This window comes from Thamnophis sirtalis, unplaced genomic scaffold (assembly GCF_051295495.1).
Source record: "Thamnophis sirtalis isolate CommonGarterSnake01/CBP01778 unplaced genomic scaffold, rThaSir2_p1.2 scaffold_6, whole genome shotgun sequence".
In the NCBI taxonomy this organism is placed as follows: Eukaryota; Metazoa; Chordata; class Lepidosauria; order Squamata; family Natricidae; genus Thamnophis; species Thamnophis sirtalis.
The window spans coordinates 52,498,258-52,511,042 of NW_028261386.1; the positions used below are offsets into that span (position 1 = coordinate 52,498,258).

At 36.4% G+C, this 12,785-nt stretch overlaps 1 protein-coding gene across 3 annotated transcripts in view; it reads left to right on the forward strand.

Annotated features, from left to right (window-relative positions):
• CAPN13 (calpain 13) overlaps positions 1 to 12,785 on the forward strand; it is a 92,927-nt gene that overhangs the window by 33,530 nt on the left and 46,612 nt on the right. For all 3 annotated transcript variants that reach the window (XM_087717879.1, XM_087717877.1, XM_087717878.1), the window contains 3 exons: positions 4,046 to 4,179; positions 7,222 to 7,396; positions 10,775 to 10,849. In XM_087717879.1, the coding sequence (XP_087574005.1) occupies positions 4,046 to 4,179; positions 7,222 to 7,396; positions 10,775 to 10,849 (384 nt within the window). The remainder of the gene's footprint in view (positions 1 to 4,045; positions 4,180 to 7,221; positions 7,397 to 10,774; positions 10,850 to 12,785) is intronic.

Below are 12,785 nucleotides of genomic sequence, written 5' to 3' on the forward strand. Positions count from 1 at the left end.
AAGAAGAAAAATATAGTAGCTAAAACTATGCCAACCCTATTTATTATACCTTGATACTTTTTTATCCTTTTCAACCATCCTTACTTCCACTGTTTCCATACACAATTTATATTTTGCATTTTATTTTCTAAGCTTCTCACAATTCTCTTTTTCAGGATCTCATCAGTTCCCGCCCACCCATAACATTCTAGGTATTCATCTTATCTCACTCTTCATATATTTGTTTTACAATTCACTCCTCATTCATTCTCTCTCTCTGCCTCTCTAAGGCATCTTAACATGTTTCTTACATAGTGATAATTCACTTGCCTGTTTGTCCACATTCATTTAGCACCCATCTATTCTTGAACCCATCGCTTCTTCTTTTATCACACACTACTTAAGTACTCCATTCCCACTGCATTCAACTTCATAATTCAAAACAAATTAGGTTTTTTTCCACTTAAACTTGCATTCTCATAAAACAAATTGGGCAGAAGCACATCACTACATGTAAGTATTTTATATTCTGCCAACAGCAGCAACAAAAAGTGTTCCTTGCTATCTCAGCACATAACTATATTACTTTTCTACAAACATTTGTATTCTTAAAAAGTTCTCCACCATTTCCTAATCTTTATTAAACATTGTATTCAGGTATATAAAATCTACTTTCACTAGTCTTTACCATTTATGTATAACTTGCAGCAATTTGCTCCATTTCCCCATCAAAGGCAACTACTTTGTTTTTCGATAAACTAATTTTCAGATCATTATGCAAGCTAAAGTTTGTTACAAGTTTATATTCTCCATCAACAACACACATCATCTGCACACAAAAGTACACATGCAGTCACATCTCCAACTTAAACTCCTCTAATATCATCACAAGCTTTCCCCATATATTGATTCATAAATACATCCCCCTTCCTTGACTTATTCAATGTCAAACCATGCACTAAACATTATTTGCTTTCATGCATAGTGCTTTTAATTTCATACTCACATAAAACCTTCAGGCCTATTTTTACTTCATTATTACTTATTAATTGACAGTATGACAAGATCATCCCCCTCATGTTTCTTTGTGACTTCCAAAGACATGACCTTCCAAGGGCTTCATTCTGTTCTGCCCTGGATCTTTTAAAGCCCCCCATCTAAGCAACCATTCAATGCCAACATTGATCCCTCATACTTTAGTTTATGTCTTTGTTTTACAGCTATGGAGATTTGTCCCATAGAGCTAGCAAAGTCATGACACACTCCATTAGGCTGCTAATGATGGCAGAAATGGATTCTTTGGTTTGTCTGTAGTGAAGGCTTCCTTTACTCCTTTCTTGAAACAATTCATCAGCTGTACTTGATAGATGAACACCTGTGCCCTCCAGCTGCTTAAGTGGCCAGTAGAATCCCTTTCTTTCATAGGTAAAATAATAGCTTTTAACTATTGAATTTCATTGTAGACACAGTCCATTTTATGATTTGGCAAAAAGAACCAAGCAACTCATGCTTAATCAATAGTTCTTGGGTATATAATGCTTGTAGATAATGAAGGTTTTTCTTTTTTAAAAAAAAAAGTAATTAATTTCACATACTATCTTTGTTATCTAGGCTGTTTGAAAAGCAGTTTATCTTTTAGACTGTTTTAATCAATGAGTCACACAATAATTCTACAATAAATACACATACGCATCATTCTATTGTACAATATCCCTCCATTTTTATATTTAAATAAGTGATTTACTGCTTTCTGAAAGAAAGTTGTTTGAGAAGGAGTGTATGCCCTTCTGAGAAGACCATCCTTAGATGCAGGAGTTTTAGATAACTATCCTCCAGTATTCAATCTCCCTATTTTGTATTACATATAATGCCTACGTTGTGAGATTATGGTATAATCTCTTATAAATATGGTTATTGAAAAAAAATGATAGAGATGCAGCAGAAAGATGCAAAATTTCATTCTGTAAAAAGAAGAAAAAGTTTTGTTTTAGCATTTAGCATTTTATTAAGCATTTATAGGCCGCCCTTTTCCCTGAGGGGACTCAGGGCGGCTTACAATAATGGGGGGGGAGTGCAGGACAAAACACAAAAAGAAAATGTGAATAAAAATAATTAGTAGTAAAAACCCAACATTCATTCAGCATTCGGGAGGGGCGAGAGTAAAGTCTTATCCCCAGGCCTGACGGGATAGCCAGATCTTGAGGGCTGTGCGGAAGGCCTGGACGGTGGTGAGGGTGCGGATCTCCATGGGGAGATTGTTCCATAGCGTCGGAGCTGCAACTGAGAAGGCTCTCCTCCGCGTAGTCGCCAGTTGGCACTGACTGGCGGATGGAATTCGGAGGAGGCCTACTCTATGCGATCTGATGGGACGGAGGGAGGTAATCGGCAGAAGGCGGTCTCTCAAATAGCCAGATCCACTACCATGGAGCGCTTTATGAATTGTAAGTAGGACCTTGAAGTGCACCCGGAGACCAACAGGTAGCCAGCGCAGCTCACGGAGGATCGGTGTTATGTGGGCGAACCGTGGTGCGCCCACAATCACTCGCGCGGCTGCATTTTGGACTAGCTGAAGTCGCCGGATGCTCTTCAAGGGCAGCCCCATGTAGAGCACATTGTTGATGTTAATGATGATTTAGAGCAGTGGTTCCCAAACTTGGCAACTTTAAGAGTTGTGGACTTCAACTCCCAGAATTCTCCAGCCAGCAGAGCTGGGATTCTGGGAGTTGAAGTCCACAACTCTTAAAGTTGCCAAGTTTGGAAACCACTGATTTAGAGAAAAGACAAAGTTAGTTCAAAGTTGGGATTTTTTTTCTTTGTTGTAAGAAAAGAAGTGGAATACTTTAACTAGAGTAAATTTCTAGAGTCTGGGTCAGTGAAACCAATTCTATTTGATTCAAGATAGATTAAAACACCCAATTCATTAGTCACAGTGTAATTACCTTATAGAATTGGCTGTCATAAATGTGGAGTTAAGTATAGGAACTTTAAAATGGGATTAGACGGATTCAGTTATGATCATAACTATAGATTTAGATGCAATATATCTTTGAATGTTTCTTGCTGAGGCATGTAAAAACAGAATCAACATAGAAGGATTTTATGTTGTCATTGTTAGTGTCCTTAAAACTCCTGGATGTTTGTTGTTAAAAACAGGAGACTAATTTGTAGTCTAATACTGCAAGACTCATTATCATACTTTATTAATCTATGAAATTATTCAGGGCCAAGGCTAATATTTCCTACCTGGCTGTAGGAAATTTCTCTAGACACTTCCTAAAGCCAGACTTCTGGTTAAAATGTTAGACTGGGGAAATCCAGATAAAAGCCTTGATTCACTGACAACATTAATTTTGTTTTGGAAAATTCATTGGTTATAGGCGATCATTAGTATTTTCCAGTAATTTTGAAATTAACATGAAGACAGTTGCAATGGATGCAATGTTCTTGTACAGTATAACATTAAATGATACAAATTTGAAAGGTAATTATTCTCAAAAAGCTATGTAATGGTCTGAAGAACGTAATTCCTTGTATTCCAGCAATTTCCTTCTAAATCTATTTTATCAACTATAAGGTAAGAAAAGTATGTACATAAAGTAGTTTATATGTTTAATTCTCCATTTGTTTCTAAATTAGACAGACTTAAATGTTATTAATTCAATTGTATAACTAGGTATGGATATACATGTAAAATTAACTTTGTTTCATTAAGAGATGTATAAATTTAGAGGAGGGTCCTTTTTTCTCTCTCTCTCTGTTTATGCTCTTTCTTTCATTGTGCATATACACTTTTTTTTAAAAAAATAGTCTCCACTCAATCATGAAACTTCCTGTTAATTTCCAAACATGCATTTTCTCCCAATTGGGTCTAACTCAAGAGGTTCTTGTGGATTTATAATGAAAAGATACTTCCATAAACATCTCCTTGACTTCCAAAGGATAAGAAAGAACTATAAAAACAATTATTTTAAAAAATAATTGATGTGCTTTTATGACATTTTATGATGTGCTATCATTAAAAAAAACCTGTTTATCCAAAATTACATTTCTTTCTTTTGTTTTGTAGTTCTGGTATTTTGGAAGCTGGGTTGATGTGGTGATAGACGACCGACTGCCTTTCATTGATGGAAATTACTTATCAGTTCATCCCAGGAGCAAGAATGAATTCTGGCCACCTCTGCTTGAGAAAGCTTATGCCAAGTAAATATTTCCAAAAGCTGCTTCTATTTGAGGTTTTGCTTAAGCTTATGTCTCACCACTGTAGTCTGTTTAGACAGGATTGCAGACAATAATTCCATATTTAAACATAACAAGCATACTGCCAAAAAATAATTCTTATTCAAAAGATAGATAGATACAGTATGTCTTTGGTCACAGTCACTGACTAGTACAATCACCAACCCAGGTTTCAATATATTGATATCTTTAAAGATTCTGAATGGAAAAAATCATGAGGCCACCAATGGGAAAAAAATTATCTTCCTGTTTCATTTAAAACTCATATGTTTACCGGTAGTCCTTGACAATTGAGCCCAAAATTTATGTTGCTAAGTAAGACAGATGTTAAATGAATTTTGCACCATTTTGCCACAGTTGTTAGGTAAACTACTACTTAGTTATTAAGTTAATAAAACAATTGTTAATTGAATCTGGCTTCCCCATTGCTTTCCCCTGGAAATATCCCCAGCCCTTTTAGTCTCTCACAAGGTTAGTGAGTTGTGTTATTGTTGATATGATTGACCAATCTTTAAGACCAATTCAAAGTCAGGTCACTTAGCTGTAATGATAGGAGCCCAACCAATCCCTGGCCTTTCAAGATGCCAGCCATGGTTGCCAACAAAATATGAGGAAATCTGTTGTGTAAACAATGGTGAATATACTTTGAAGCTTAACACAGCCCAAAGATGTCAGAATTGGAAATACTGATAAAGAATTAAGATAATGTTATGGCATATTGAAAATTCTTATTGAAAATATGACACCGAGATAGAACAAAATAAAAATTGTATGATCAAATGAATGCAAAACTTTTAAAGAAGTAATAACAATGGAACAATAGGAAAAATTAGGGAGGAGGAATCACGAAGTTTATTCCAAGCTACAAACTGGAACAGAATCTAATGAATGATTACCAAAGTGGAAAAATCATTCAACAATAAATATTGGAAATGCTACAATAAGAAAGGAATATTTTATCACATCATCGGAAGAACCGGAAAAAGTACACCAAAACATTCAAAAAATTCTAAAAATAAAACTAGAATTTAGACCATAAATATTTTTATTAGGTATGTTCCCCAAAAGGCATAAATGGAAAGCATAATAATTTATTAAGATATTGCATACATGCCTAACAGCAGCAAGAAGTGGTCTGGCACAACACTGAGGGGGGGGGGGGGACTTACCAAGAAACTTTGTAGCATTTGTTCTAATTTTTGTATGCCTTGCAGAATCATTTTTGTGAAATGGGCAACCAAATAAATGGCTAACTAAGGCAATCTATTCAAATTTACTGCCATTACTAGTAACTTTTCTGGCAATCAAGCAAAACAATAGTGATAGACTTTTCTTATTGTTTCTTTTCATGCATTTTTAATTCCAGAGGCTGGGAAACAACTTCCTTAAATTGCAATGCAGCCCTGTGAAGATTATACAGAGTACAATGTAAATCAGTCACAAAGTTGGTGGGGTCATGGTTGCGATCAAGACCCAAAATACCAAACTTTCAGTGGGTGAAAGTATTAGCCAGTGCTAAGCATATACATATACATATACATATACATATACATATACATATACATATACATATACATATACATATACATATACATACACATACACATACACATACACATACACATACACATACACATACACACACACATATCTTTTTAAAAAGAAGATAAAAACTAATATAAACAAAAGAAAGAAAGAAAAAAAGAAAGAAAGCACAGCAAAGCAAAAAGTACAAGCAAGACAAGAAAAAAGTTAACAAAGAAATAAAAAGGAAAATGCTAGATTGAGGACATTAGTTTTAAATAAAATAGACCATGGATTTCCATTCTTTTAAATACAGGATAAAGCTCAGATTGAGTTCAGTACTTACTTTTATTAAATGGCATATGTTACTATTGTTCTTTTGCATTAATAAATACAAACTCAAAATAAAATAAAACAAAAACTTGAAACATGGTTTTTGGTATGTGTTATGCCACTATCTGAGGAATATTTGATGATGTGAACTAAATAAAAATGGAGCAAAAAATAAATGCCTAGGCTGTGCTTAATTTTATTCTATTTTTCCTGTTTACTTATCTGTGGCGGATCTCCTTCCAACAGAGAAAATGTTTTTAACTTCAGGTTGTAATCAAGGGTGTTGTTTTATCTTTCAGTATGTGATGTATTATGTAGTTGTTGCATTAAAAAATGTATAAAGGCTTATCTGGGGACAAAGATTTGTAAGAAAAGAAAAGAGAAGTTTTTAGAAGTTATTTGGAGAGTCTGACAAATGCAGAGAAGAAGCAAATCTTTCTACAACTTTTTCTTGTAGAATATTTTATGCTTGAGGAAGCTTATGCTAAGTAAATATTTCCAAAAGCTGCTTCTATTTCAAGTTTTTTTTACTATTGGTTTGCTCATGTTCATGGTCATCTGTGCGTGACGCTTCTGTGCATACGCAGAAGCATCCAGGCGGGTGGGCAGAGCCTTCCGCTGCTGCTACTACCGGTTCACCCAATCTGGACTGAACCAGGAGCAACCCACCTCTGATTTATAGGATGAAAGGAAGGAAGGAAGGAAGCAAGGAAGCAAGGAAGCAAGGAAGGAAGCAAGGAAGCAAGGAAGCAAAGAAGGAAGAAAAAGAAAAAGAGATGAATTAGAATCAAAGAAAGACTTACTGTTTGTGTTGAATTGAGAAATGAAATAAATCTAAAACAATGAACCATTAACAAATATATAGTATAATGGATTTACTGGCTTTTAATTGACAAAGAAAGAAAAAAGATTATCTAGCCTATTAGGTAAATCAAAAATGACAATGTAATATAAATATTCTCTCAGTTTAAAGCTGTGTTTCTATTTCTAGTCTGACTTAACAGAGCACATTAGTGGTGCTAGAAAGAACATTTACCATTAACCTGCCTGAACTTCTCTAACTATCCATGTTCTTTTATATTTCTATGCATATAAACATTTTGTGTTGTTTCATGTTTGCTACCTTGAATGTCTTCCCTTTGCTTCTAGATTGCGTGGTTCTTATGAGAAGTTGCACTATGGTTTTATCTCTGAAGCTTTTGTGGATCTCACAGGTGGGGTCCAGTTGACATACAATCTTGGAAGGACTACTGATCATTTGTTTGAAATAATGAAAACTGCTGCTTTATCAGGCTGTGTCATGGCATGCAGTAGTCCTCAAATGGTAAGTTAGAAGTTAGCTTTACAGAGATTGGCAGCCTGCTGTTCGGAAGAGATTCTCAGAATAGTTTCTCTAAAATTACTAGAACAAATCCTTTAGCTATCAAAACAACCATTACAACGTACAGTTTTGATGGAAGGTTCTTGGAAAATTTTTAAAAAATGATGCATGTGGGACACAAATGATCCTTTCATGGTGGAAAACAATTCACAGTTTGGATACTGCTAAGAAGAATGCCAGAAAGCAAGAATATGAACTAATACTTCTGTTGATCCACCAAACATATATGATCACACGATAATACTAGAAAGTTGGGAGCTCCAATCCATAGAAAATTTTGATTTGGCTAAAGGAACCAAGTGGAGTTAGGACTTCAGAGTCAACAACTGTCTGTGGAAGATTAAACTTGTTTGGCACTGCTCCTTGTTACATGTGCAGATCATATATAAAACTGAGATGTGCTTTTTTCTGGGTTCTGTTGACTTTCTGACAAAAACAAAAGGGAGGGAGGATTTCCAGTGCTCCCAGCCAACTTCCCACAAAGAAAATCAAAGGGGCAGCCAGCAGGAAGTTAAAAGTTACTGTTGTGCCCATTCCTTTTTTGCCCACCTGTCGTCATTCCGTTACTGTTTTTAGGTAAGGAAGGAGGTTAAGTAATGATGATGCAACAGGGCACAGGTTGCCTTGGAATCTCAACTGGCATTCTCCCATATTTAAAATCCTAAAGAGTTAGTCAGAATGCTTTTTTTCTTTCTATACTGCTTCCAATAGTGTAAGTTGGATGTAGTAATACAAATGGGCAGGTATAAGTGGAGTGGCTTGGATAAGAACATTCAAATATGTTCTGCCCTTAGGACTTAATTTGATCTCAATAATGTCCTTGCAGCCTGTCAGATCATATAGGATCCTTTATATACCTTGTTGTTCATTTACTTACTTCCTATATTTGATTCTGTTCTTCGATTAACTATTGTTTCCCAAAGCAGCTCATTTCAATTTAAAAAGAACACTAAATTCTAAAGCTAGTTCACAACCGCCAATAAAAAGACGTAAAAGGATAGGGAATAGAGGGAAAAGGAAGAATAGGAAGTTCAATTATTCAAGTTGACATTTATAAGATGGCATTTATTAGCAAGTTTGGGATGGAGGATTTTACTTTTCTGGTCTTTTACTGAAATAGGAATTGGTGGAATTGGATTCCCTATGCACTACTGAATCCAGAATGATCTCCTCCTCCTCCTCCTCCTCCTCCTCCTCCTCCTCCTCCTCCTCCTCCTCCTCCTCCTCCTCCTCCTCCTCCTCCTCCTCCTCCTCCTCCTCCTCTTCTTCTTCTTCTTCTTCTTCTTCTTCTTCTTCTTCTTCTTCTTCTTCTTCTTCTTCTTCTTCTTCTTCTTCTAAATGTAGATTAACCACCCATAATAGAGATATAAATTAAGCTAACTCAAAATTTCATAAGAAAGTATTTGGAATGTTCAGTTCCAACAGAATCTATTATGGAATTGGTAATACTGAGAGTCAGTTTGGTCTAGGGGTTAAGAGAACAGGCTAGAAATTGGAAGATTGTGATACCGTAACCATGAAAGTCATCATCACTGGAGGTTTTTAAGAAGAGACTGAATATTTACTTGTCTGAAATGGGGTCTCCAGTTTGAGTAAGGGGTTGGAGTAGAAGACCTCAAAGGTCCTTTTCAGCTCTATTCTAATTGATTGATTGATTGATTGATTGATTGACTGAGTCACTGATTGACTGACTTTGGGCCAGTCATTCATTCTTAGCTCAACTCATCTCACAGGATTGTTGTGGGGGAAACAGGAGGAGGAAGAAGTATTGTGGGTGTTTGCCAACTTGAGTGATTTGTAAAAATAATAAAGGCTGGAAACAAACAAACACAGAGTTGGCCTCCTCAGGGTGTCGTTGGCCAGACAGTGTTGGCTAGTGACCCCCAGGGGGAGAGCCTTCTCTGTGGGAGCACCTTCCCTCTGGAATGAACTGCCCCCGGAGCTTCGTATAATCCCCAATCTCTGTTCCTTCCGACGCGCCCTAAAAAGTTAGCTTTTCCAGCAAGCCAGCCTGGCCTGAACAAAACAAAATACAGTATTGATCACTGTTAATTTTAATTCGATTTTTTTTAAAAAAAAGTATTGTCAATTTTAATTGGGTTAGGGATATTCCATTTATTTATTTTTTAACTTTTATATCATGTGTTTCTTTTAATTGTTGTAACGCCGCCCCGAGTCCTTGGGAGAAGGGCGGCATATAATCTAATAAATCTCTCAAATCTCTCTCTCAAACAAACAAACAAACAAACAACCACGGCTAGCATTTATCATCCCACCCCACCAAAAAAGTGGGGAAAACCCTGATGCATAAGGTTGTTAAGAAATGTTTTTCTAGCTTTCTTTAAAACTTCAAAAAAATATTGGCATACAGTCACAGCACGCTTTCTGCAGAAATATTTCTACATCTTATCCTCTATTTCTCGGTCATTTCATGGAGCACCAGAGAAAATCCAATGCCTATGTATACAGAGCCCAGTGCTGCTATAAACTCATCACACTTATTAAAGGTTAAACAAAGCTGGAAGGGTCTTTGATCAGCTTATATATCAGCTTATATATTTTCTGAAATACAATTCCCATTTGCCTCTGCTAACTCTCAGTAATAGTGTACTATTTGGGTTTAAGCAGACTTTCTTAGGAACAAAAATGAGATCCAGAAATTTACTCTGCTAGAGGGGAAGTAGATCATCCTTTCTCAAAAGCAGAAGAGGCAAATTAAAATGCATATGCCTTGTAGCGCTCTTAAGTAAACCCCTTCTTTTCACTGCTTACGTTGCTTTAAAAAATAGGGAGCTTATCAAACTCAGCAGGTGGCAAGTCAAAGCTATTCAGCTGATTTAGCTCAATTATGCTTGTGCCATAAGTAGTACATATCCTAAGGGTAAGCACCCATAATTTTAGTGGTGGCTGTGCCTCTCCCATAAAAAAAGATCCAGGTTTTTGTTCCCATTTTTTAAAAAGATAAATGAAAACCTGTGGATTTTGCTCTATTAGTTGTTGCCATTATAGGGAGCGGTGCTCATCTCCATTTCAAGGTAATTGAGCCAGTGTTGTCTGAAGACATTGCTGTGGTCAGGTGGCTATTATCTTTTCACAGAAGTGGGACCTATTTATCTACTTTCATGTTTTAAACTGCTAAGTGGGCAGAAGCTTAGGTGAGCACAGGAACTCACCCTGTTGTGTAACACTGGGGCTTGAACCTGGGCTTTCCAGCCAACAAGCCCAGCGTTTTAACCACTGAGCCACTGTGCCATCAAAATGAAACTGTTGGACCAAATGTAAATGTTTTGGAGAGAATAAAACTGTTTTGTACTCTTTCAGAAAAAGCCGGGTAGCCAAATATTGGAGAATGGAATTGTGCAGCAACATGTCTATGCTGTTACAGATGCCAGAGAGGTAAAATGAATAAATCTCTCCTTTCCCCATTGTCTTATCTTCTAACTGGCAACTGTCCTACTGTTTTTCCCCTTTATTTTTGTCGATATATTGCTTTATGAACCAGAAGACAATATTCCTTTCCTCATAGTGATTCCACCACTTCAGTCCTGCTTTCCAAAAGTACTCCAAACAACTTTTGGTTGGAGTAAAAAATAAATGATTAGTCAAGTCCATAGTCTGCCAATGCCCTGTTTTCAAGTAAAGGATTAAGAACTCTAAGCTCATAGTTAATATTTATTGTCTAAGCCAATGGTACTAAAAGATAACTTGCTACTGAAAAAGAAACCCCAGCAAATGTTAAGAGGCTAACAGAATGTAAATGAATGAAGACATAAGTAGGTTCATTCCATGGAGATAATTTAATTTGAAACTATCATAAGCAAATTGATTGTGTTCAATGCAGTGAGAACTAGTAAGCTGCTTAGGGTTCATTCTTAATGTCAGAAGATTTCAAGGGTTGGAAACCACGTAATAGAAATAACATTCTATAACCTAAGTAGATATTTTAAGGATGCTAGTGTGACCTCACAGGACAGATGATTGATCTGATACAAGGCAGAGCCACCTTGCTCAAGGACAAGCTGCCAAAAAAATGGAGTTGCCACAGCAACACTCAAATCTATAGCTGCAGGTGATTTTGATGAGGACTCACAAGATTTCCTGAAAAGAGCATGACAGATGCTCCTTTAAGGTATTAATTTAATGAGTCATTGGCCAACTGCCAGTTTCTGCACTTTCATTTAAATGCCTGCATAGCGGCCCAAGAAGGATTCTTCATTCTGTTTGTTGAGAAGGCATCAATATTCATGTAATTCAACTGCCAGGAATTGAGCAGTTACATCAGACAATAACCAAAAATCTTCCACCACATCTCCTTTTTTTCTATGTGAAAAAAGGGTGGGCTGCATTCTTATTATCATTATCATCATTGTTATCACCATCATCATCTAACCCTATGGTATCAGTCAGAGCAATTTCTGTTGGCTTTCTAGGCACCGAAAAAACTATTCCACAGCCGGTGTAAAATGCATCCTGCAATTCAACTGCAAGGAAAAGGAAAAGCTCTGAGGTTTATTTCAGTTACAACACAAAAAGTGGGAGAGTCAGGTTGTAGGACCCAGAGTTACTTAGGAGGGGCAGAAAATGGGGTTCTTAGTTATTTTCTGCAGGAGGTGCAATAGTGTAGCATCACTGCACCGTTTCTGAAATCTTCCCTGTTAAACATGTTCATAATGTCCACATGTGTAGTAGGTACGTTTGTTGAGATACACCAAAAGAGGGTGGGGGAACTGTTTGTTCTGAGTCTTGGAATGACATGATCCCTACAACAATCTCTGAATAACAGGGTGTTTCTCAGGTAACAATTGCCCTCTATAGATAAGAACATTGAGTAGTGTAGATTGATTTGATAGCACATGATAGTTCATGCATGATGCTGAAGTTAAGCATGGCTAAATCTATATAATGTCTATGCAAGAAACCACTTGGATGTTCCATGGCCTTGATTTCCATTCCATTCCAGAATTTAAAAAATGAGAGTAGCACTAAAAATGATTGCTGCTTTGAATGGCATGCTATTTTCATGCTTTCAACTTTCATGCAAACAGCCTATGTTTGCTTTGATAGGTGTGTAATCTCATAGTAAATACACATGCACACACACATATTCAATAGAAAATTCATCTGCATTGAAAATATCTCTCTCTCATTTTCTGGGAACAAGGATCATACTTTTGTGTAATAAAAGACAGAGGGACAGCAAGAAAGATTGAATGTAATTTCGGTTTCCCAGAAAGTCTGCTGCTGAAGCCTTAAAGGTCCTTTTCTATTTGATAGAAAACTTAATAGAATTATACATCCCTTAAAGGATAATAAAACCACATCCATCGACAAC